Genomic DNA, 27,178 nt, shown 5'->3' on the forward strand with positions numbered 1-27,178 from the left:
GATCGCGAGACTAAAAAAGGGTAAGAAATTATCTGTCGTGAAGAGAGCCAAGAAGAGGGAGAGATAGAGAGAGACAGTGGGTGGAGGAGAATGGTTGAGGGGGGAGGGAAAGACACAGAGAGAGAGAAATGAAGCAGTCTCGGGGGAGTCTGTCCGTTGACCGGAGCTTCAGGGCTCAATCGATAAACACTAACCTCTATTGAACACTACTCCTCCCTTCCTCCCTCTCTCTCCCTCTTTCTGTCCTTCCTTCATTGCCCGCATGCTCTCTCGCACCACCACAGGCAGTCCCCACACACACACACATTAACATTCATATACACACACATAGGCACACAACAGTTAGCAGCTGGTGTCTGAGGCAGGTGAATCCTATATTCCCAGAGAGGGAAGGTTTGGCTCTCAGCATCTCTGCTCCCAGGAGAGCAGAGCAGAGGAGAGGAAGATTCTAACTATCCAGATCACCTTTGTCTGTTTCATTCCCCTGAATGACTGACGTTTAACCCGAGATTCAGTCAAATTAGTGTTCGGGAGTACACGGCACAAAACAGCAAGGTGGTTGCTAGGTTCTTTAAACCATCTTTAAGTGCTTTTAACAATTTTTTATGTAGCCCAATCACTTCAAGAGCAACTGACAAGAGGTGAGACGATAAGCTAGGTTCACCTATAAAATCCAAGCTGGCTATCCGCACACCTTTCACCATATATGCTTCATATTCCAGATATCAAGAGAACAAGTCAGCACACTTTAGAAGAGCTACCATTCCTCTTCATCTCGCTTTCTTTCAGTTTTATTTCACCCACACCCCAACTCTCATTAGAAGATGAAAGCATAAACAAATGATACATTGCTTGTTAATAACAACAGAAATGCTGCTCAGGCACGGAGCACGCAGCTCTACTAATTAAACAAGTTCTCTGCGTGTGTGTGTGTGTAGTGCACTGGCATGTATGACTAAAGGCTTTCATTGTCATTTTCATTAGCGCTTTCTAATCATGGTAACCGTGACAAACCTCGAGTTTCTCTAATCATTTTATCAAGGCGAGGGGTGCACATGCTAACAGAGGTGGGGCATCGTGAGAAAACACATTTATCACTGCTGAATCCCGGCTGCTTGCACGCACTAGCACACGTGCGTGTGTCCGTGAATGTGAGTCAGTGTGGAGGTTTGCATGTGTGAGGTGTTAAATAATGTGTGGTTGCGTGTTGCAGCTGGTGGGGGTGGCGTGGAGTCATTTATCACTGTAATAACTGTACATCAGAACTTTGTCCAGCTGTATTAATATATGCTGGAGGTTCGCATGGAATCAGGACATAATCAATACAAGTGATAAATATGATTAAAAGTGATTAATGGTGATTAATGAAGCCCTCATCTCCATTACCTTCTCTCATTAAAAATCACACCCAGCTTACAGCTCCCATCACATAACCCCCACTGTGTATGTGTGTGTCTGTGTGTGCATCAGTGTGTGTGTGTGTGTGTGTGCGTGCGTGCGTGCGTGCGTGCGTGCGTGCGTGTGTGTGTGTGTGTGTGTGTGTGTGTGTGTGTGAGCATCTCCTTCCAGTGCCCAATCAAGCAAATCATCAGCTAGAGAGCATTTGAATCAATTCAGCTGAAGAAGAACTTCTTGAAAATCAACCATGCCTTTCACTAAAAACACAAACAGAAATCAGGATGAATGAGCTGGGCTTGCCAATCACACTGATTATACCAACGCAATATCAGAGGACTGACCTGAGTCTTTTGGAGCTCTCTGCAGCAGCTGGGCCGGGGGTGGACTTGCGCTTACGGGGGCGGCCGGGCCCCCGGCGAGCAGGGCTTCGAGATGTCTCCTCTTTCCTGCAGAAAGAGGAAGGAGGAGGAAGAGGAGGTGGAGTGGTACGGAGAGGGAGATTAAAGATGCAATCCGGACAGCGGGAGAAATCAGGAAGAAGCTTGTATCGGCTACAGGTCAAACTGCATTAAATATGAGCACGCAGATGCAGCATGAAAGCAGAAGAGTGAATATTGGAATGCAGAATTCAGACTAGACAAAATAAGTGTGTGTGTGTGTGTGTGTGTGTGTGTGTGTGTGTGTGTGTGTGTGTGTGTGTGTGTGTGTGTGTGTGTGTTGTCTCTGCTCACTGGTGGTCGTGTTTCCTCTGTAGTTTGGCCAGTTCTCTCTGTTTTTCTTTGTAGCGGCGCTGTAGCTCAGCCAGCTGGACACGCATGGCCAGCTCCTCCCCTCCCATGGTCTCCATGGAGCCCTTCACTGGGCACACCTGACACACACACAAACACGGACACACACACACAGAGCAGAGGAATTTAAATGCTGAACACCAACTTCAGCACAGCAGTCATTGGATATGTAGCCAGCTTGTGTTTGGCCAGCTTGCTGAGGACTTTCCTGTAACCAAACGCTCACACGTTTGTGTGAAGCAGTTAATTTTAGCAAATCAACAACTTCTGCTCTTACTGGCAGATTTCTAATAGGCTGATGTAGTTCCCTAGGCACTTTCTGTCGCAGATAACAAATATTAACATAAGTAAAATCAATCTGTAAACGTTAAAAAGGTTTCGCCAAGTAGTTATCTAATAATCTGTAGGATAAATGTGCGCTTATTGAAGTCTTAAAATCAAACGCCTGATAGCATTGGTGAAGCCGGATCTTGTTTTGAAGTTTTTTGAATTTAATAAGAAATGTAAAGCTCCACCACACAGGAAGCACTTGTGTCATCTTTACTTGAACATTACAAAAAAATATGAAAATGTTTTATTTTGAATTTCAACACAGATCAAACTAAAAGAGTTTTTTTCTAAATTTTATCCATCCATTTTATTTGATCACTAACACGTTTTGCTCAGTTATTCAGTGAACACACAGTGTATTGGTTTTAATCCACACTGCTTTTTGTTTCTTATGATAGATTATATTTATTGCACCCGTGTTTTAGTGTTCGTTTGCTACACTACACAATGCATTCATTTTATAGTGTGATTTTCCACTGAATTTATGGAATTTATGTGTCATTTTATTGTATGGCTCAGTGCATGCAAAACACTCATCGATTCCCACCAGTGCTTAAAAGTAGATATGGGGAAATAAGAGAATAAAAGGGAATTTCTTTTAGGAGAGTGTAAATAAATTATGCTGTAAATAATTTAAGAAATACTGGGTACCTACATGGTGGAAAACTGGGGGAAAAAAGAGCCAAATAAAACACATTAAGTCATGATGTAGTAAAAATGTTCATTTTACATGTTTTATGTTGAATTTACTGGCATGTTTGCTTTAATCTTATTATTTAAACTCTTAGAAATTAGTCTATTTCTCATTTGTATCCCTGATAATAACCAACAGGCTTTTTCCTTTATGATTTCTTAGCTGTTCAGTTCAGAAATTAGATTTTTTTTTTAAATTGTTTTGGTTTTATTTACAACAAGTATAAAACAATTCATTTCTGTTCAAACTGTTCAGCACTCCATTGAGCCACATTTTGAATCCTCACTGATTTACGTCCTCATGCACAAACACAAAATACACCCGTGCCTCACCGGCTCGTGCCGAGGCGTCCAGCTGCACTTCCTGCGCAGGTTCACCCTCTTCCTGATTGGACACTGCTGGTCCACGGCACCATCCGCATCCACATCTACCCGTCCCCCTCCGACTTCCAGGGCACGGGCGGCCACCAGAGTCGCCAGACTGTGGAGGTCAAAGGTCGGCATGTCCTCCTCACCTGCGCGGAGACGGATTGTTTCGATTTAGATTGGTACATCACGCAGCGGCTGACACCTGGTTATAAAACACGCCGTGTGCTGAAAGGATTTATTTCTCGGGCGATGAAACGGCGTCTTGAAAAGTGGTGATATTTATGATATTAGCTGTGTAGTTTATTTGATGTATACTGGTGTTCATGCCTAATCGTACACACAGACACACACGCATGGGAGGGGGGGTTGTAGGGAACGATCTCTACATCTGTCACTGTCATTAACTCTGTCATTGTCACGGCAGCGGCAGATGAAACGGAATATTCATGAGACGGTCCACACACATTCACACACACACACACACACACACACACACACACACACACACGCAAATAAAAAAACACTCATTTAGAATACACACAGGCACCCTACAGCATTTTCGCTGAGCTATGCAGACATGGGCAAACTGCGTGAGGCTATGTGAGGGAGAATTGGAGAGATGGTAAGAGAAGGAGGAGAAGAAGGACTGTGGGATGCGGTGAGAAAAAGGGAGGGAGGGATGGGGAGTAAAGGGGAGGAGAAGCAATAAGAGGCAAATTGTTTATTGAGCTATCTATTTATTCTCCTACATCTCCTCATTATGGACATGGACAGAATCCAATTTCCCCTTAGAGAAGAAGACGAGGAGAGAAAAGAAGGAGACGAGGAAAGGAGAAGAGAGGCAGGTGAGGAGAGGTCTTCCTCATTCACTCCCACTGTGTACTGGAGCCGCAAGGCCCATTCACTGACACCTGACATCATTAAGACCTGTGTGAGTGTGTGTATGTGTGTGAGGGAGTGGAAGATGGAGACAGAAAAACACGGCAAATAGCGACGAAAGAAAGGAGGGCAGTCTTTGTCTGTGAAGAGAGAAACGAGAGCGTGCGTGAACAAACGGATGTGAGATTGACAGGTAACTCCTCGGAGAGCGACAGAGCAAGCGGGAAGGAGCTGAGAGATGTGGCTTTGTCCTGTCCCGGCTCGCAGAGGTCAATGCCATCTCATCTGTCAGACCTCTGAGCCAATGGCATGCTCCGATTACCCTGACAGGATGACATCACTACTGACATCACCACACCTAGTTTAGTATCCTGGAGGATGGCCACAATCGATAGATACCTTCCGCCTACAGCGCACAGACACACATATGCACGCACACACACACTCATCGTTGCACAGTAATAATACCATACCGTGTCTCTAACGGGGGTGAAGGGTGTAATAAGAGGCGGCACAGGGGATTTCAAGGGGAAAAACAAAAACAGTAGAGGAAAATTAAAAACCATTACAGCTGCTGTGGACCTAGTCATCATTAGAGACCATTAAGGAATTTATTGGTGTGAAATTTCAAAATAAAGGAAATGCGAAGGAATAAATTACACAAATACCTCCTCTGTCTACGTGTAAATAGAAGTAATGGCGATAATTCATGAAGAAGAGAAGGGGTGGGGGCACATCTCTTGATTCCTTAATCTGTAATTGTGATCTCCAGTGAACAGCTGAGATATCCTTCTGCATCAAGGAACGCCATAAACGCATCTGTCTGGGATCGGTTTCATCTCCCCCAACGCATTCACAATGACAAAAACGCCATCAGCGGTATTAATAACATTCTCGGCGATGAGGTCAGAGCGGGAGGGGGGGGTTAAATAAATGTGTTGCAACTTGAAGAACGTTTTCCACGCCACAACAGGGCTTATTGATTTCACACCTATTACACATGCTAACCACGTGCATGCACATGTAAACAAATGCACAGTCGCGCTGTATCTCTGACACACACACATGCACAGACAGCAGCTGAGCGACTTATGATTTTTACACTTATTAATTCCGTCAACAAGGCTTGCAGAGGCAGGATTTACACACAAGATTACATTGGTTTAATAAAAAAAAAAGAAAAAGAAAGAAAGAAAAAAGAAAAAGGAGACGTGTGTTGGGGGGGTAACAAAGAGGGAGGAGAGGCGGGAGGAGGCGCAGGCAGGGAGCAAGCAGCCTGGTGGAGAGACACGTAGACTCTGATGGAGGAGAGCAGGGATTCATCTGGGATTACTTAACAGCTTACACACACACACACACACAGCCGCGTGCACGCCACGTACAAATCGCACACACACACAGATGCTGGCATAAATAAAAACACTTTCTCTCAGAGGGACGAGAGGAAAATAGGAGCGCTTACAGGAGAAGTGTTTTAAAGGAAAGGGTCTAATTAGCAAAGCAAGACGCCAGAGCCTGGGGGACACACTGGGCAGAGTGTGTGTGTGTGTGTGTGTGTGTGTGTGTGTGTGTGTGTGTGTGTGTGTGTGTGTGTGTGTGTGTGTGCGTGCGTCCTGGCTTGTTTCTAAAGCTTAGCTTGTCCATCTCTGGGTCCCCTCAAAATGCACACATACTTTCACGTGCATGCACACACACTGGCATATACACATAAGCATCCTTCCCAGAGGGAAAAAATTTGGTCTATAGGCAGGAGCGGAGAAACAGAGCTGAGGAAGGAAGCAGGATAGTTAGTGGGAAATTTTTTGTGTCTGTGCATGTGTGTTGGTGTGTGTGACATGAGACACATCTGGATTGCACACATCTCCCAAAGCTCTCTCATGTGTTCACTGTAAGTGTGTGTGATTGTATAGCAAGAAGAAAAGCATGGTGACAGTTTTTTTCTTTTCTTTTTCCTTGATCTCAATTTCAAGGGCATTGTAGTCTTTTTTTAGGTCTTTTTTTTACTATAAGAAGATAATGTAAGAAAGGCAGACCTAATTATTGGGGCTGTTTAGAACTATTTTGGTTTCATTTCATAGGTTTCGAATTGGACCAATGTCTGTAGATGTGTAAGCAGATTAGACCACACAGACAGACGATGCGTTCTCAAATGAATTTCTTCTCACCTGCTTTGCTCGCCCTGCTCCTCTGCTGGATCTCAAGCTCAGCCAGTTCCCCCAGCATCTCCATGCCGTGGTTGGGTGAAGGGCATGGGGCCTGGTCAACAGGTACAGGTGGGTACAAGGCATCTCTGGTGGCACACAGAGCTGCAGCGATTAGGAGCTCCAGGCTCCACATGTAGGCCCCTTGGAGCTGAGCTGCTGTACTTGCCGTTGGAGGGACGATCGGGTCGGCGGATGTGGTAGGAGCGGGAGAGCTACACGTTAATTTCACCAAGCCCTCACTTGGTCTTCTCCCATCCCCCTCATCATCCTCCTCATCCTCCACTACCTCTACATTCTCTCCTTCTTTGTGCCCATCCTCCTCTGCCTGGACTTTTCCAGGCTCTTCAGGCACAGAGACTGTACATTCTGTTGGTTTGGGATGAATTTTCTCCCCCTCATCCCCCTCGATGTCCTCTTTTCCATCCTCCCTATCATTCTCCTTCTCTTTGGGTAGCTGGGGCTCCTCCAGGCCAGCCTGCTGGCCCGGGCAACCCAGGGAGAGCTCTACTTTTAGGGTTTTGCCTGTGGCTGTGGCTGGGCAGGCTGGATCTGGGACTGGAGCTGGGAAAGGGCATGGCGGCAATCCAGAAATCTCACTTTGAGGCTGAGAGACCGAGCAGCCTTTTGTTTCCTGCTTCGCCTCCTCTGTAAGTGCACACTGGGATTCCACCACTTCACAGACCCTCTCATTGTCTTCCTTCCCCAGCTCTTCAACTTCAACAGTGAGAGGCTTGATGTGGCACTGGTGTGGGAGGGACTTAGTGTCAGGCTCTGCCGGCTCATCCTCCAACATAGGTTGCTCAGCCAGTCGAGCCTCTGGAGGCGAGGGCCCGGCCTTGTAACCCATGGTGATTGGAGGGTAAGTATAAACAGGTGGCAAGTCTGGGGGAGAAAGGGAGAGAGCGCACTGGTCAAATAGTTTCTTTGTCATTAAAGCCTGTAAATCAGCCTGAAATAGGGGAAAACAAAATGTATTTATCTGCAACAAATAGAAATATTTGTAGTTTCTTGTTCTTTAAATTCATTGCAATTCCGTTCAGGTAGATAGGATGAAGCCAGTGATTACAGTTGGCATAATACATTAACAGCAAGGTGCTGAAAACACAATGTGCCCACAGTGGTGTGTATTATACAGCATGTGTGTGTGTGGGTGTAGAAGTGTAAGTATATAGATCTAGGTGGGATATTGATGACACCCTGCCGTTTTCCTGTGATTGCAGCGCCAGCCCTGTCACCCCTGCTCTCTTATTATTGATGATATCCCTCCGCCCCCCTGACAACGCAGCCAGATGAATGCGTATCCTTCCGCGTGTTCTTCTCAAGGACCCCTGAAGGATAAGGAGGCTCTATCTGAAGATTTCACTGACCTTCACTGACACACATATGCACACTGGCAGGTCACACACATACATACATGGACAGAGTGCCCATATGCTCTTTTCTGACCTTAATGGCTTGCCTGCCCGCTGTCCCTCTTTGGCTCGCACAGAAAAAAAAAGTGCACACATACACTCAAGGACACACTGAGTAAGGGACCAGCCATGCTTCAAACAATTTCTGCAAAATCAAAAGAATACCACACTTCAAAGCCCAGTGCTGCATTTCAGCAGCAGCGGCCTCCATCACTCTCCCTCTTTCTTTTTCTCTTATGCTCTGTCTGTCTCTGTGTCCTGTTTCGCCATCTTTATGCTATCTGATGGTCCAGCCTGCTGGCACAGATTTTTCAGTTCAGACAGTGGATTCATTAACGAGCCTACGGGAGCTTCTGCACACACAAACCTGGCTCGAGGGATTGTGGGTAGTCCTGAGGTGGCTGTCCCTCTCCTCTGTCACTGCCCCTCTCCAGTCCTTTAGAGAGGTGTGAAGGAGCAGGGCTGAGGGCTGGGGACCGGGGAGCTGCTGCAGCAGGGCTCGGTGCAGGAGTCAGAGGATTTGGCGGGTGCGGAAGCGTGGATGGGGAGTGGTAGCAGGGTGACTGACGGCTAGTGGGGCACATTCCCGGAGATGGTGTGGATGTCTTGGGTGGAGGTGGGGTGTGAGAGAAGGGTTTGGCTGCATGGGAGGAGGCAGTGGACGTGGATGAAGAAGAAGAAGAGGGAGTCCTGGATGGTGGAGATTGATGAGTTGAATCTTCCAGGGTGATGGTGCTATCATCATGTTTTCTCTATGAGAGAAGAAACGGAGAACAAGCGATTGAGAAGTAATCCTTACAATGATTGGATGAATACATTTTAAATGTGTTACACGATGCTAATTTAACACTTTGATCTTCATGGCCAGTTACGACTGTATGACAGCAGGAAATGCAGTTGTATAAGACAAGCCAAATTGCATCTAAACACAAACATTAATTCTGAAAAAAAAAAAAAAAAAACATGACAGAAAAGCAGGGGGGGGGGGGGGGGGGAAGAAGAACTGTAGAAATGACCACATCGCTTGATTGCCAAATGATCTGGCAAATGTGAAAGCGTAAAAGCAACACATCAATGTGTCTTTATCAGTAAAACCATTCTCCAACAAAAGAGGAAGTCATTGGCTTAAGTAAATATTGCTGAGTGTAATTTTTGCATATGTTTTTCTTTCAGTGTTAAGAAGTCAGGATATCTGCACTGAGAGATCTTCAAACAATTCAGTAGTGGTCGCGTATTGTAGTCATAACAGCTGAAACGAGGAAGAAGTGCCATTGCGCAACTTCAGCGTATTTCCCAATTCTCATTTGTCCACAGTTTCACAATAATAACTCATTGTCATAGGTTTCTGGTTTATACTGGTCTTACTTGTCCTAAAGATTGGCGTTGGATATGCTCCATGGCTCGCTGCTGCTGCAGGGCGTACAGCTCCTGTTGCCGTAGAAAGGAGGGGCGGGAGTAAACTGGGTGATGCTGCAGGTGAGGAGGGGGGCCTCTGCCTCCATAAACAGGAGGCCACAGACCCGAGGGCTCCAGAACATCTAGAGTAGATATTGTAAATGAGAGAAACGGCTGAGTGTTTTCTTTTGATTTAAAGAAAAAAAAAAACAATGTAAAAAGTATGAAGAAAGACATTGATGGATGTTGTTGCAAGACTGAAAATAGACCATTTGTAGCCCGAATGAGCTGTGTTTTGGCCTCAGACACAATCACTGAATAGTGAATGCATGCTTAACAACCTGTAATCACCACTTTTAACGCTTTCTATGCAGGTTTTCTTTACAGGGAAACACATAGTTTCATCACATCCTCTCCCTTAGCACATATGAATGTGAACACACATATGAGTATACACACACACACACACACACACACACACACACACACACACACACACACACACACACACACACACACACACACACACACACACACACACACACACATCCCTCCTTGGCTGCCTTGTCGCTGGGAACCTTTGTTCTGTGAGATTAGCCTGAGTGGGCTAATGTTTCCCAGGGGAAGGGTTCAGTGGATGCACTTCCCCTCTCCACAGGAACTCTCACGGAGCGAGGCAAGGGAGGCGGGAGATAATTAAATTTCACAGCCTGTTTGCAAAGCAGCGCTGACACACACACTCACCACACACACACAAAGACAAACACTTTTGTCTCTCCAGCAATGGCTGAGGTGCCCAATAAAACCCTTCACATATCGTATTGTTTCAGACGTGAACACAACTTTAAACACACACACAGAAAGCACACACACAGAAAGCACAAAGTCCAGTCCAAACACATCAGTGCTCCACCACAAGAGAGATGAAACGCCAGTTAAAATGGTTTGCATAATGCCGGGCACACGCAGAGGGGGGGGCAGCAGAATAGCTGCTCCCATTAACGAAGCTATAAAACATGGTCCCACTGACAGAAGGACTTAGTTGAGCATTATATTATGATTAGCCAATGATACTAAAACTCTGGGAGAGAAATGGCAGAGGCTTTGATGATACAAATGAAAAGGGGGGGGAGGAGTATGTGTGTATGAGGATGCTTAGCATACCAAGGTGGTGATGAGGCCCTGGTTCTGTTGGAAGAACCATTAGTGGGGAGTTAGGGTCTTGGGTAAGTGACCCCAAGACAGGCTGCAGAGTGCTGGGAAGACCTGGAGGAAACCCTGGAGTCATTCCCACGTGACTCAGACCTATAATGTAAAAATATAGCAACTTGGAATTGCAACAAAAAATAAAGAAATAACTTTATGCCGTCTATTGGAGGGCATCAAAAGAACAGAACAAGCTGAAGGTATAAAGTTAGATCTCTACTCACTGTATGAATGCCCCATCCAGAGGGATGGACTTCCTGTTCTCTGCATCCAGTGGCGGTGAGCTGGGTGAGCATGTGCAGCGGGATCAGCCCCCAACTGGCTCGCTCCTCCGGGGACCAAGAGGTGAGAGGTCAGATCCCCGTGGCAGCTGCTGGAAGGGTGGATCCTGGCGAACTCCATGCAATCCTTGTTTTCCCTGTCGTGGCAGTAGGCGGTATGAACTTTGTCATTATCTTAATTATCCCTCTTATTGTCACCATCATCACTGTCATTATGATCATTATCTTCATCCTTGTCATCTTCATTACCACTACCGCCATTATAATCATCGAGAAAAAGGAAATGTGACGGCAAGAGGAACAGACATCACCTTGTGCCTGGTCTATGAGTTCTCATTATATGTTTTCTTCCCTTGATATGACTACATAATAAGAGCCCAATACTTCAGAGACATCCATATTAGTCCCCGTAACATTAATGCACCACATCTCATCTTAGGTAGAAAGAGAGAGAAGAGAAGTGAGAGAGAGCGAGAGAGTGAGGGTGTACAGAAATACCACATCAAAGGGTGAGAAGAGTAAATGGAGTGAGGGGATGAGAGAGAAGAGATGCGCAGCTTCAGACTGGAAGAGAGAAGCCGAGAATAAAAGAACTACAGCTTATCAGATAAGAGCAAAAATGAACAGATGCTAGTGTGTGAACGTGTGCGTATGTGTTTGTGTGTGCATGCGTGTGTGTGTGTTAATATGTGTTTAAGAGTACCTGATGATCATTTCTCTGTCTCTGTCCAGGTGATGAAGACCGATCTGATCCTCATTGATCCTCTTCCTCTCCTCAGCCTCCCGACCAAGAGGATACACAGGGCGTGACACCCCTGAATTACACAAATACAGCACCAGAAACATATAACTTATCGGCACTTTTATGTACAATCAAATGATGTAAACAATTTCCAACCAGGTATAGGAAATAAATGCACAGCAAAAGACAGTACATGGTCTACATAGATTACATGGATTTTGCTAACTTTTAATGTATCCCATATATTCTATGTCAAAATATATCTTAAAGCAGCGGTCCCCAGCCTTATTTGCACCACGGACTGGTTTATGTCCGGCCTTTAAGGTGTCGTGGATAAATACAACAAAATAAAACCATTACCGGTACCAAAAAAGAAGAAGATTTATTCATAACACACGGGAAAAGACCTAGGGAAACTGAGTTAACGCTAAAAACTGAAAAAAATCCTGAAAACCATCAATTTCACACCTGAGCCTCAACTCTCACGTCCCAGTACCAAACAACTCATGGACTGGTACCGGTCCGTGGCCCGGGGATTGGGGACTGCTGCCTGAAATTATTTTGTAATAAATTTCTTCTTGAACGTGCTAAATGATAAGTAGTGTGGAAGGGTTTTGGAGTCATTCTAAATATATCAGATGTCAAAGTGAATCAAGAACACCATCAGCTGTTCTTGTGTGTTTAATTGTTGATATTCTCCATTAATGTAGCCTCATGTTGAAATTTTCAGTGCACAGAGCACAAATGATGTCTGACCTTTCATGCTGTGCAGTACCCTGCCTTGCCTGCTGTGGCCAGGGGTGCTGTCTGGGGAACGATGGGGGGGCCTGGCTACTGCGACTGCAATACCCACTGGAGGCTGTCGAACTTCCCCCTCTCCTGCTTCCCCTGCCTCCTTTCCACCTCTGTCACTTTTCTGCCCCTCGTTAGCGGAGCTTCGGCGAGGAGGGAGTGACTGTTTGGGAGGGTCCTGCTGGGAGGTGCTGCTTTTAGCTCCTCCTCTGTCTCCCTTCTCTGATCTGTCTCCACCCTGCTCGAGGCAGCCTAGACCTCCAAAGGGGCTCCTCTGTGGCAGAAGCAAAGGCTGCTGGGAGCTGTAGTTCATTAGGTTCTTCATGGCACTGCCTTCACTGTCGGCAGATGAGGAGGACAGAGGTGGAGGCAGTTGCGAATGTAGCTGGTTGGGATCATTGTGTGGAGCTTTGTTGCTCAGCCCTTTTACTTCACCTTTACCAACCGAACCTTTTCTCTGGTCCTCTTGGTGGTCCCCTCGTGCCCCCCATGAAAGTGCTGTCTGAGTTCCGTCTTTCCCCCTGTCTTCTGCACACGCTCCGTGGCTACTGTGCTGTTGGTGCCTTATCCTTGCAACCTTTTGTCCCTCCCTTGAAGGTGTTGCTCCCGGTCCAATCTTCCCATCAGAAACTGAGTGGGAACAGTCCCCCAAGGGAGAAGTGCTAGCATCGGGGCAATTTTTTGATAAGCCCTGTTCACCTGACTTTTTCTCCTGGGCATCTGCCGGAAGCGAGGGTCGGTAAACGTCGTCCACAACCTCAACATCTCTGAAGGACGAAGAAGTTTCAAGGCTGCAAGACCTCAGTTCTGACTGAGAATTGACGTTGGAGCCTTGTTTGTGGAAGTGTTGCGTCTGCATACTCCAGTCAGGAGGTTTGTCAGCCTTGCCGTATCCCAGCTGCTGCTGGTATTGCTGCGATTTTTCCTTCTTCTGGCAGCTACTAAGTTGACTAAGGTGATGAGAGAAACTTTCATGAGATCCTTCTCCACTTTTATCATCTGCCTTTCTCCCACCTCCTCCTGCTCCACGACAGTCTGGAGTGCCCAGGTCCCCCAATGGCCCCACTGAGGGCACATAAGTCGGGCCAATGACCTTTGCCTCCCTGCCAGGTGTGGATACTGGATCTTTGGAGGGCGTAAGTGTGAGAGGAGCGGGAGAGCAGTAAAACTCAGGATGAGGATGATGATGGGCATGGTGTAACCACCCTCCCGCAACCGTGGATCCCATATGCAAGGCATGAGGAGGTGGTGGCGGCGGAGGAGGGGGAGGCATAGAGTAGGAAGCCACTGAGTGGGGAGTTGGAGATGCCAAGATTGCTGTCGCTGCAGCCGTCCCCCGTCTCATACATTCAGATGAGGAAGTCGAGGATTCGCTGATCCTCATCTCTCCATTTATAGGTCCATCTTTTGAGCACCTTCTGCTGCCTCCAGATAGAGGTCTACCCGCACCACCACCGCAGCTACTTAGTGCTCCCGCCTTTCCTCGAGAGCCAGCCTCTGCCCCCGAGCCAATGGACAATTTGCAGGCACTCATATGTTTCACTCCCTGACTGCCCGAGTCACTGTCTCTGTACTCTTTATACCGCTCTGCAGCATGTCTGTGGTCTTCCTCCCTTCCCTGGAGGTTGAGGTGAGGAAGAAGGGCGGGGTGGGGGAAAGCTTGTTGGTGGTGGCCAGACGGAGTGGTAGCAGGGCTCATTTGATGAAGATGGTGATGACTAAGTTTGTCTTTGCTCTCCTGGTGCCTCTCCTTGCTGCTCGATCGCTCCTTTTCCTTTGACACAGACGAAATGCTTTTCTCGCCAATATCCTTGGTGCTCTTGCCACCAACTCCCCCGCTGTCTGTCTCCCGGCTGCAAGAGCCAAGTGGGTGTCCCGAAGCGGTCCTGGACAATGGAGGAAGGCTGTGACTGGTGGAGAGAAGAGGTGGCTGAGGAGGAAGGCCTCTCAGGTAGAAGTGATCTAAAAGCACAAGATATAGAGGATAAAATAGATCTTTAGGGTTGAAAATGTGTTCCTACAATGATTTCTGCATAAAAGAGACAAGAAACTGCCATGTTGAATAACTGGACTCTGAGTGTCTAGGTGTTCTTATTCCTGTGGTGATGCTGATTAAGCATTTTAGGGATGCCCTGTATATAAAAAGCTATTTTTTTATGAAAACACACACACACACACACACACACACACACACACACACACACACACACACACACACACACCTACCTTTTTGAGTTTCATAGAAGCGGTGCTGTCCATAGAGGCTGTTGCTATGGTGATCCAGGGGACTCATGGGGAGAAAAGGAGACGCTAGACTTCCTGAATAGCTGGGGTACCCTGTCAGTGGGAGGCAGAGCACGAAAGAATTGATGTTTCTTTGCAGCGTTGACATTCAGCAGCCCTCTAAACAAACAGTTTATCTCTACAATCTATCATGGAACGGGGCCATTTTGGAAAATGCAGGAAAAAAAAAACATGTCCAGTTAGTGCTACTTTCACCATAAATGCACTTTCGCACAAACATGCCAGATGAGTTGACATTATTTACAGTGGACAAAGTGGTGACAAAAACCACAGCCGACAGCTACTGCCAAGTGTTTGCAGCATTTTACTGGGTGGAATTTGCTCTTTCTCCCAAACCCAAGACAAACATTATGAAGCATTTGAACAGCCCACCCCCTCTTTAAAACACACACTCGCACACAGACACACAGACACACACACACACGGGGTCCTCCCATGAGGTCAGTGGGAGGTAAATGGTCGTTTCACTCTGTTCCTCGTCTTCAAGGACGTTGAACTGCATCGTGGGATAGAGGAGGTCTTGGAGGTTGTGTTGATAGGGGGGTGGCTGGATGCATTGATGGGTGAACAGCACTGTGGGTGTGTGTATATGGTTGGGGAAGGGTGTTATTGGAGGGGAGAAACAAAAGAAAACACACAAAAATAACCACAATCCCATATAGGTACATGAACGTGCGCGCACACACACCATACAAGAGGTGCACGTCTCAGCACTGTGGAGAGAAAAATGGCTTGGGATTGTTTGCGTATGCGTGTGTGTTCTCCAGCAGCTGGTTTCATGCCCCACAGAGTGTCCTTGCCGGCCTGTTAATTGGCAGCCGTTAAAAGTTTAACGGCGGTGGCCAAAGTAAACAGCACTCCATAAAAACTCATCCTACGCATTCCACAGTCACACTGCAAAACCACCAACACCCCCTCACTGCTTCCAGCATGTGTGTGTGTGTGTGTGTGTCAGGAGGAGGGGGCTTTCTGTGTTCACGCTGCAGTGTAAATGCACAAATGTGTCATACCCGTGTGTGTATGTGTGTGCCTGTGTGTGTGTGTTTGCGTGTGTGTGATTACTCTGACTGGTTAACAACCAGTGAATCTAAATGGCAACAATTAGCCAAAAGGCTCTATCAGCCATCTAAGGGCAATCCCCCGGGTAATGACGAGTGATAAAACTCAGGAGGGGTGGGAGGGATGAGAAACAAGAGCGAAGGGAATAAAGACAGCAGAGGGGCAGAGTGGCAAAAAATTAGATGAGGAATAAAAAGCAAGAGGAAAGGAAAAAAGGGAGGGAGGAAAGGTGAGCAACTGAATGAACAGGGAGACAAAAAAAAGACACCAGACAAACAGAGCTGTCGATATGAAAAGCCCCCCAATCTGGTGCTGCTGTGAGGCGTATGGTGAGAGGAGAGGGGAATGTGTGTGTGTGTGTGTGGGGTGGGGGGGGGGGGGGGGGGTGTCAAAGGGAAGTGGAGGACTTATAGATGGTGAAGATGAGAGGACGTGGAAGGGGAAGTAAGGAGATGAGCTTGTGAGAAATGACAGAAAAAAACAAGGATAGATGTGGAGAGGAGAAAACAAGCGCACAAGGGGCTATAATAGTGTCTGTGTGTATTGGTGTGGGTGTGAGGTAATATGTCTCATCTGTGACTTTATGTGTGTCAGTTTTGTGTGTGTGTGTGTGTGTGTGTGTGTGTGTGTGTATCGGCCAGGTTTCTTCTCTCCGTGCTGGCTACGCTCCACTCTCTGGACTCCGGCCAGCTGGCAGACCGCCTACCGGAGCTCCCTGGCTTGAATTCTTAAAAACAATCATTTGTAGTGTGTGTGCGCGTGTTTGTGCATGTGGGTGCGTGCACTCCTGCGTAAGTGTGTGTGCTCAAACATCAAAGCTGAGCCACACACACACACAAAATACGTCTGATACGCACACACATTCTTAGCCTCCTTTCACTGCTGCTCCGTTCAGGTCCTGCCTCTGACTCTTTCTATGAATCTGAACTAAGACAGAAGCTCACACGGGGCTCACTTTTAGGGCTCAACTGCAGTCCTTTCGCAGCTAGACGAGCTGAGAGTGAGGCAGTCGTTACAGACAAAAGTCTTTAGAGGCACCGGGAGAAGTTCCTTAAGGTAAAAACCCAGCTCTTGCGAGTTTGTCTAGTGTTTAAAACATAAACTCAGGGCAGAGTGGAGAAGTGTACCACCAGCGTGAGTGACAGGCGGCATGTTTGTCCAAATTAAATTTCGGTGTTTGTACACTTGGTCGCCAGCAGGGTGTGAGAAGGAAGGGAAGGGGATGTTTTTTGCTTTGCCGAGCTTGCTTTCTTTACTCTCCTGGTTCAGAGTGATTAAAGGTAAGGGTTAGAGGCAATTAAAGTGACAAATGTATGAGCTTGCTATTGTTTGCTCAAGTAGTTAGTGGCATCACTGGCAGGTAAAGTGAGTCAGAGGAGGCCTTTTTTTTTTTTTTTTTTTTACAGTAGGCGTTTTGACTTGTCTTGGCAGGAATAGTGCAGGTGTACTACATACACAATGGGCTTTGAAATCCATGACTCAGCAACGACAAGATCAGGATAGTAGAACAGCCATACCCGAATGGTACACAGTCTATTGTTTTCATTAAATGCACGTGCTAAAAGTGTTCAAATGCAGTGAAAAAATTATAATTGCATGTGTCAGATAGCTGGTTAAATGTCACTGCTTTTTATGATATCGACATCAGCACTGGCTGTTTGTTTAATTCATCTGCAGTGGTGTGAGGGGACATCACTGTGTGTGTTACTGTTTACCAGCGATCAGTTAGTGAAAAGGTAGTGAAACGTGAAATCCTGATTCTGGCCGTTTTCAGTCAGTTAAGAAACGCAGCCTGTGGCGGAAACTGTCTTTCTGTTGAAGTTATCTCTTTGACCCATCTCACTGTCAAAAAGAGAAATCCTCGCTCTTTCTGTCTCGTTTTCTCTCTCTGTCTCTCTCTCACACACACACACACACACACACACACACACACACACACACACACACACACACACACACACACACACACACACAGGAACAGCATGCATACACATACCTGAAAGGGACAGATAACTAAGTCAAGCTCAGTCTTTCACCACAAATGGTTAACAGTCGAAAAGAGGACATGATGCGTGTGGATGCGCACATTTTGTGTGTGTGTGTCTGATCAGGAAGGGGGCCGTTGGAGGTCGGTTAGCCCAGAAGGGGCCCTGAGGGTGGGGCTGCGGTCAGAAGGGGGAGGGGTTGTGGAAAGGGAGAGGATGCTGGAAATGGGGGTGAGTTTCAGTGTGTGATTATGTGTGTTTACCGGGGGTGGGGTCACCCTCCTAAAAGAGAGGAGGGGTGAAAGCCTGAAGAATTTTATTAAATAATTTCTGATTGTAACATTATTTTTACGCTGTGTTGAGGTTTGAGCGTGCATGTGAGGCCTGTTTTATGGGTTGGGGCCAGAGAGAAGGGAAATATTTTGGTTGCTCATCAGTTTTTGACACGGTGCTTGAACATGGTGAACTAGAAAGCAGCCACAAACACAAAACCGCATGCTTGCTATCAAACAGAACAAGAAGTGTGTGTGTGTTTCCATAAGTAGCATCATCTAAGGCATCACTGCTGCACGTGTTTGGCCTTGGCTCAGTGTTGGTTAAACCACTTAATGGCTCCATCACAATCTAATCCCAAACCAAGACCCTGGATTAACCAGAGACCCAAGTTCTCTGCGCTGCTTCCTGTGTGTGCATGTGTGTGTGTGTGTGTGTGTGTGTGTGTGTGTGTGTGTGTGTGTGTGTGTGTGTGTGTGTGTGTGTGTGTGTGTGTGTGAAACTTACCTTCATGCGAATGTGGGTACCAGATAGGGGAAGCGCTTGAATGGGGTCCAGACCTGAAGGAGGGGGAAGAAGGGGAGGCAGCAGGTCCTGAGGGGTGAGTGGGGTGGGAGGACGGGGACCCGAGGCTGCTAGCCAGGAATGAACCCATGAAGGAGGCACCTGAGGGACACAGAGAGGGCCTGGAGGTTAGAGAAATGATAGGGGAATAAATGGGGGAAGGGGAGTCATGGGGACTCTGCTATGGTGCCAATGAGCACACGCGACTGTAAATCACTTGAGAACGCCTTTGATTTTACCTTGTGCCAAGAAAGAGATGTAGTTTGTTGCAGACATATTAATATCACTGACTACTGCTGAGAAAAATAATAATAACACTCATTTTTGACCTGCCCAGGAGAAATTAATCCCCTCAGGCTACATTCGCACTGCAGATGGAAGTCCTCCAATTTTGATTATTTTTTCCTCTTACCATGTGACACACAGATCTTTTTTTTTTTCTTTAAAACTACAATCACTAAAAACCTTCAGGAATTCCATTTTGATCTTCATGGGTATAGAATGGGGGTCTCAGGCATGAATGTGACATTAAACTATTTTTTTTAATCAAAGATGATACCTTTAACCTTAGATGATTTTCATTACTTTGATGCCAGGTCTTAGCCAGAATTAGCATCAAATGACAAACCGAGACAGCTGAACTACTCGGGCCACCGGGAGGCAATTTTAGCTGTTATTCTTCAAATAGCTATCATGTAGCAGAGTGAAAGACGAGATATAAAATAAAAGATTGCAAGGTTGAAGTGGTGTTGTGCCTAATTCCCACTGGTGGAGAGAATTTTTAAAAAGCGTTAACGCCTAACACAAGTGACTGTGAAGCCCCACTTACTGAATTTAAGCTGACCTTGCATGAAAAACCAGCCCCCTGATGTGACACCTAAACATTTTCTTACCCCCTAAATCTTTTACTCAAATACAAACCCCGAGAGTTGAGCCCTGCAAACTGTGTTAATATTACTTCTGATCTTTTTTAGCCCAAAGTGCTAAATATATACATTTAATTACAACACGAACACAAACATACATGCTAAAGTCTCTACAAAATATGCAAATAAAGGCACCACAATAACCATGGCTTGTAGTGCGGTCTGACTTCTTATCTCACCACGTATGATTGGGGTAAAATAATCACACAACTGTGTGAATGTATTAATTTATTTACGCCTGTTCCTATTATGCCAAAGCTTTTTTTTGGTGTAGATGTGCATCACGTGGTCAACATAGAAGATGTGGTAATGTAGCGTTTCCACTGGTTGTTCCTGTGTGAATCAGAACCATAGGCTGCAAATAGAAAGTGGACTTAGCCGCTGGTGAGTGAAGTACAGTGAGAAATATTGACGCATTCTCTTGTTCTTCTGAGATCAGATCTGACAAACGAGGTGGGATGCGACTGAGAAACCAAAGGACGTTGCACGTTCATTGCATAAAGACAGGTCAAGCATAAGACAGCCACCCTAAAGCACATGCTGCTTTGTCCTCCTTTCTGACTCTAAGAGGGGACATAATTTACAAACCGCACATTGCGTTGTATTCAGTAAAACTTAAAACTAGCAACCAAGATCATAAACTCATCCACAAAGTGTGTACTAAGTTAAGAGATCACGTGAGCAGCAAATTCATATTCTCATGAACTTCTATACAGTCAACTCCTGGTGGCCATTAGAAGCAAGCTAGTTTGAGGCACTTAGGTTAGCTTGTAGCTTAGCTTAAATTTTTAGCTAAGCTACATTCACCACTTGTGATCAGAACAAGCACCATTCAAGTACAAACATGAACGAGAATTTTAAGATATAACATTTAAAAAAAACTGGTTAGCTGACTCGAATCATCGTGAGGTGGTGTTATATGTGCTAGCATAAACAAATTAACCTCGCAATTACCTGAGCCTTCCCCTGTTGAATAGCTGCCTACAAGCTAAGGCATAATTCCATCTTTGCCACGTGTGTGCACTGCTGACGTAACGTGAGAATCCCGTTATCATGTACTGAGCTGTAAGTCGACGGTTGGCAACGAGTCCAGCATAGAATCAGTGTTAAAGGGATAAAGTGGCGGGATAGAAGTCATTAGGTAGTTACAAGTAAAACACCGGTTTGCAAAAACTGCTGAAATGACATGTCGCCGACTCACTGCAACTCCTCGCAGAAAAATCGAACAAAGATGCAAATCCAACTTCCCAAGAGATTCCTAAACTCAAGTTTCCTACACTAGTAAAAGAATCAACAAGAGACAAACCAGAGGTACAGTATTTATAGAACTCGATCTCATGTCTTAGCACGAGTCTGCTCTTGCGGTCACATATTTGGTCGGCTGGGCCTGCTCTGCACCTTCAAAAGATTTGATCATTCATAAACCATCACACGGGGTCACAACCAAGTTCAGCTCTTGCACGGAACTGAGTGCAAGTCTAATCTCATGCTGTAACAGTTTCGGCAAACTGAGCAAGAAGACTCAGTTCAGTTTGGCTCATCAGCATGCTCTCATTTAGTGGAACAAACTGAACAGTTGTAGGGGAAGGAGGAAACAAATCCACAGGGAATCAGGTAATTAGTCACGGGATTGAGAGAGAGAGAAAAAGAGAGGGCGAGAGAGAGGTGGTGGGTTGGGTCGTTACTCATAAACGCTGCGTCGCATCAGAGGCAATTACCACAACAGTCCACATCTGAGTCACACACACACACACACACACAGGAACACACGCGTACAGTACCTTCACCTCAACGACGTCCCGATGCCCTAACAACCACAACCACAAGTGCCTTTAGCTGTCTGCCAATCTGTCTCTGACACACACACACATATGCAAGAGGGAGGGTACTGGGATAAGTCAAGAGCAAGATGGGGTAGCAGCGAGTATTAAAAGACAAATCTGTGTGTGTGTGTGTGTGTGTGTGTGTGTGTGTGTGTGTGTGTGTGTGTGTGTGTGTGTGTGTGTGTGTGTGTCTATTTATACAGCTGGATCCCAAGCATCAGAACACACACGCACACACACACAGTGATCAAGACAAACACACACACAAGCCAGAATATTTAAATGTCGAAATCTTTCCATCTTTTGCTTTTGATATCCGCAGCCTCTGTAGTCATAATAAATTTGTAGGAAACGACAAAGACACTCGAGACTTTCATTTTCCATCTTCCCCTATTCTCTTCCCCCCTCCTCTCGCGCACGCTCTCCTCTCTCACAGCAGATCGTTGCAGTGTTTTCTTTTTCTCCCCCCCACCCCTCCTCCCTCCAAATCCTCTCTTGTACAAATGTAGATCAGCGGCCTTTTCAGCCAGTCATAATAAAACACAGCTCGTGTAAGGCTGCTCTCAAGGCCCCTGGCAATGCAGACTCTCGCACAAACGTATACTGACACTGACACGTCAAATACACACTGATGCACACATAACGCTACCTGTATCAAGTCTAGTGCAACAGACAATAGAAAAGAAAGACAACTTTCACATGAGCAATGGGGTTTTTAAAAAGAAACACAAATCTTGGCCACAAAATAAAATTGCATTGAATGAAAAAGAAGCTTAGGCGACTATTTCAAATAGTAGTGCTGTGATTTAAGTTTAGCAATGTAAATACTTTGCATTCCTTCCTGACTTTCTTCCCACAGCTGTTCTTTAATGTCTAACCCCTATCAGATCTCTGCCCTTCCCCCATCTCTCCATCTTTTTTCCATTTACTCATTACTTTCATTTTTCTCGTCTTTTCCCCCCTTTTTCCCTTTTCCTGTCACCTGACTCCTGACCCTCTCTGGCTGTTTTCTGTTGGTTGAGTTGAGGAGAAAATCATATTTGCCCACTCTGTCTCTCTGGCCTGCTGATATGGAAAATCATCTCAGAGGCCAGCCACTAACATAAACCTCATTTCTGTCCCTGTTTTTCTTTTCTCCTCCCCTTCTTCCTCTCCTCCTGGCCTGCGTTTCCGCCTTTGTTTTATCCTGATCCACACATTCCCTTTCCATCTGTCACCACTGCATCCACTTGGAGTTTCCCCTTTTTTCTCAGCAGAAACACCAATAGACAAATGCAAATATGCTGAATTAGCCTCAGCCGATGAAGGAGCGTAGACGCTACTCATCAGTGCTTTTAATCTTCTGATCAGCTGCAAATATCCATTTATTCAAATATTCATTGTGACCCCCAGTGATACTAGGATTGTATATCACCTATCTCTGTGTTTGCATGTGTTATTTGCCACATATAGAAGTTCCCAACCAAGTAGATAGCTACATGAAGTCTCCATGGCAGTAATTAAAGTAGAAAACATATTCGTATCCCTCCCATTTTTTTCCGAGTTGGCATTGTAACTTGGAAAAGTGTATAAACACACAGCCAGCGAATCCTCCGATGTTGACTATCCAAAGTAATAAAAATCAGCTTCGATTCACAGTAATACAGGCAGTTGTACTTACAGTGAGCAAAATCTGCTTTAGTTTATTCATGATTGACTGTAATGTGATTTGCTGAGGGGAAAATCCACTCAAAAACACTTAAACACTGTTTTAGAAAAAAAGGGGCTGGATATGCGCCTTACTTTTCTGGGCAGGTTTTTGTGGCTTGGCATATTTCTGGTATTCTCGTGGATAACATGGGGCCCAAAAAATTAAATTACACACACACACACACACACACACACACACACACATATATATATATATATATATATATATATATATATATATATAAACATAAAGAATGACAGAAACGGAACTTAAAAATGAGAACACAGTTGCTAGTGAGAGTGATCGTATGGGCCTATTTAAGGGGGGGAACCTTTAAACGCTACCAAGAGGAATGTAATGAAAATGCCCTTTTTTTTTCGGAAATAAAAAAGGTGAACTCGTGACTGCTTTAATCAAGGATCAACCAATCAGGCCTACTTAAAAACCTTGGCAGTCATGTTTAGAAACAATAACATCATAGAGCCTTTCATGGAGAATTCCAAAGCAAGTGTCTGATGAAGGAATGCGGCCAAAACATCAAGGTTATTTTCTCTTTTTTACGTTATAAAAAGATCTGCTTTGGCATTTGTTAAACCAATTAAGTTACACTATATGCAATATAATGTGTCAATTCAGCTGAAAATGCTTAAAAGTGAGAAAAGATATAACTCTGCAGCCTCTTTTGTGTGCTTCGGCAGCTACTGAAGAGCGCTTGATGAAGTTTACTGTGAAAAAAACAACAAAAAAAGCATGAAACAGGACAGAACATTCCAAGATTTCTCACTCTTCGAAAGAGGAAGAAGAGGGAGATGAAGAAGAGAAGCGAGAGAGGGGAAGAGGAAGGTAGATTTGTTGCAAGTGGTTAAGAAAAAAAAAGTCCTGTGGTAAAAGAAGCAAACACAGATAAAGTGATGGAGGTATATTCTTTGTTGCATCTCACTGAATGGACTGCTGGTGATCGATACATGCACACACACACACACACCTGGAAGGATGATGAGTTAAATCAATCTCCATCCGATGGAAGATCAATAGCCTCTTGTGTTGTATCGTCACATTTGCCAATTAACAAAAGCCTCTGTGCTCCCACTGATATACTGAACTCTCTCCTACATGCACATCTACACACACACATACTGTCACTCGCAGAAAGAACTCGAGAGTCTGAAACTGCACTCTGTGTGTGTCTGTTTGTGTGTGTGTGTGTGTGTGTGCGCGCGTGTGTCAGAGGTTCTGACTCTCGTTAGCTTGGCTGTTACGCTTATTGCCGTACACTTGGCAACCTCTCGTCAGTCCGACCCTTTCATAAGCCTCCAACCACCAAGGGCCCTGGCACTGAGCCTTCAGTCTGTGTGTGTGCATGTGCATGTGTGTGTATATCTAAGTGTGTGTGTGTCTGTGTGTCTAGGGCCAGGAGTCAAGCCAGACCTTTTTGATCTGTTTTGACACCACGGAATTGCACAAGTGACAGGGCTACTCAAACAAGGCATTCGTGGAAGGCGCTTAGACACACACACACACACACACACACACACACACACACACACACACACACACACACACACACACACGCACACAGGTCCATAAAAGCATTATGGCACTGGGGACACAAACACATTCAATGTGTGAGTAAGCGCCCAAGCGGTGCTTACAAAGAATATGTTCAGGGGAGAAAAGGAGTTCTTTTGCTCGACTAGATCCAGATAGCATTTTCCTTCTGCTCTATCTTATTATTCATCAACGATTCCTCTTGACTCATTCATGTTAGAGAGAGTAGGGTGTGCAAGCAAAGCATGGCATGTCGCCTGGGACGAGCAGCTGCACTGAATCACATTACGTAGGGAAGAAGAGAAAGGACAGAGGAAGAGAAAGGGAAAGAGAGAGAGAAAGAGTGGAGGGGAAAAATGAGATGAAAGAGCTACAAATGAGAGATTTCCCTGTGAGGCGCATAAATCAGCAGACTATGAACAGCACTGCTCAAAGCCTGACTCCCAGGCTGCGGACTAGAGCCTCGCCATCCACGCACACGCACGCACAGACACACACACACACGTGGATACACACACGTTCTCTCTGCTACCATCTTTGAACATTCACTGCTGTAGCAACATTCCTATCTCACAGCACCTACACGTGTGTACTTAAACATCCAACAACAGCAAGTATCCTAAAAGAAAAAGCACCGAATCTGCTGGCTGTTGCTCCATGAAGATTAAATGAAATCAAAAGCTGGAAGAATTAAATGAAAAATGAGAAGAAAACGTTGCACCTTGCCTACCCCACCCCGGCTCCAGCCCCCACACACACACATACACACACATGCACACACTCTGGAGTTGTTCCGATTTTTCCATTGGCGAACATAGTCCACAAACGCACCGCTAAACTTTGAGAAAAGAGGAAAATGTTCCTGCTTTTGACCACAGACTTTCTGGACGCCACACACCCACCCACCCGCGGCTGCAGGAAGGACCATATATGGCTTCGAAGAACAGGAACTCACAACGGGAGAGATTCTTAGGAAGCAGGGTGGATGGGGAGGGTTTGGCGGCGGGGCTGTCAGAGTAAGTTTTTCCAGGTTTTACCAAGGAAAACATGGGAATTTGGAGAACAGGGGTCATATGAGACTGGTCTGCTGCCTGGGTCAGAATGAAACACAAATGGTATGTGCAGGCACATGCAGACATACACTAATCAAAAGCATAAGGTTGCTGATATTTCAGGGAAGCCCGCGGTGAGGGTCAATAATGCAATTCCGCATGTGTGCGTGCGCGCGCGTGTACAGGGATGTGTATGTAGCACCAACCCACCCCCAACTCCCCACAGTTACCACCACAGTGGTTTTGCAGCTCTGGTATAGAGTGAAGAAGCCTGTTCTGGAAGATTTGGTCGTCATCCAGTCTGACATGCCCGTGCCACGCCTCTGTGGTCCATTCAGCCTCCAGCCACAGCAAACACACACACACATTCACATACACAGGCTATAATGATTCGAAGCTGCATGGACCTGTGTGCGGATTAAATACACCTGGGGGTCAAGACGCCAGGAAGAGTGAGTCTAACAGAAAACACAGCACCGTGAGCTGAGAGCAGAGTGTGTTTCTTCGTATCAAGTCATATCCAATCATGCGATCTGCTGAAGTTAAGACACAATTAAATTCTGACACCTAGCGCTTTATACTCACTCCTTATAAAACACATTAAGACGCTGCCCTTAATAAACACTTGTGGTTTGGTGCCGCAGCCCTGTTACTTATCAACAGTAATTTATGATTACAAATATGATTGAAACCCAACCTTAAGTAAACAATGTGTCAAAGCTGTGCGAGGCAACAGGTCAGTATTTAGATTGTATTAGATCCTCTGAAGCACTCAGTATTGTACATTAACAATGCATCCTATGCGGCTTGTAGATGAAAGGGGAGGCTCAAAACTCCCCTTTTAGCCTCTTTGCGCTTATTGTTTTGGCTGTTTAGTATACCTTTATTTATATATAAGGACAAATAATGAGCTGCTGATGAGAGCAGAGCATTTCTTTTGCAGAAAAATATATTTATATATATATTTAGTTTATCGACTTAACATTTTTAGGAAGCCAGATACACACATGACTCCACGTGCAAGCTTTTATTGCTTAATATCTTCCAGAGGATGTGTAAATAACCCTGATTGTGGTATCTACACTTGCTTGTGATCATTAAAGAATTCATAATATACCACAGCTCTGTCCCCAATCAAAAAAAGAAATTTCTAATTTACAGGAAATACTAGCAAGTGTGATCTAAAATCGGTAACAAAATCTTACTTCAAAGTATACAGCTGGTTTTAAATGTGGAAAAAAAATACTTAAGAGAAGGAAAAGCTTCTAGTTATTTTAAGTGATGTAGAAATAAATGTAAGCCATGTCAAATACTCTTCCTTTTATCTTAGGCTGAAGTTAAGACTTGAATCTATTTATGTTACTATGAAGGTTACAGATCGCAGCCTGAGATTTGTAGCAGGAGTGCAGCACAATCCCGCTTCATCTAAAGTTAGCACAGACTCCAGTGGAAACAAACACACCTA

The 27,178-nt window shown here is 45.4% G+C and overlaps 1 protein-coding gene across 4 annotated transcripts in view; it reads right to left on the reverse strand.

The window, feature by feature from the left end:
* The window catches only part of bahcc1b (BAH domain and coiled-coil containing 1b), a 63,898-nt gene that overhangs the window by 14,044 nt on the left and 22,676 nt on the right, over positions 1–27,178 (reverse strand). For all 4 annotated transcript variants that reach the window (XM_080873070.1, XM_080873068.1, XM_080873067.1 and 1 more), the window contains 12 exons: positions 18,618–18,776; positions 14,716–14,826; positions 12,454–14,451; positions 11,659–11,770; positions 10,899–11,092; positions 10,633–10,773; positions 9,439–9,611; positions 8,441–8,825; positions 6,623–7,543; positions 3,543–3,724; positions 2,130–2,266; positions 1,740–1,844 (listed from right to left, as the gene is read on the reverse strand). In XM_080873070.1, coding sequence (XP_080729196.1) covers positions 1,740–1,844; positions 2,130–2,266; positions 3,543–3,724; positions 6,623–7,543; positions 8,441–8,825; positions 9,439–9,611; positions 10,633–10,773; positions 10,899–11,092; positions 11,659–11,770; positions 12,454–14,451; positions 14,716–14,826; positions 18,618–18,776 — 4,618 coding nt within the window. The remainder of the gene's footprint in view (positions 1–1,739; positions 1,845–2,129; positions 2,267–3,542; positions 3,725–6,622; positions 7,544–8,440; positions 8,826–9,438; positions 9,612–10,632; positions 10,774–10,898; positions 11,093–11,658; positions 11,771–12,453; positions 14,452–14,715; positions 14,827–18,617; positions 18,777–27,178) is intronic.

Source organism: Rhamphochromis sp. 'chilingali', assembly GCF_963969265.1.
Source record: "Rhamphochromis sp. 'chilingali' genome assembly, chromosome: 22".
NCBI lineage: Eukaryota > Metazoa > Chordata > Actinopteri > Cichliformes > Cichlidae > Rhamphochromis > Rhamphochromis sp. 'chilingali'.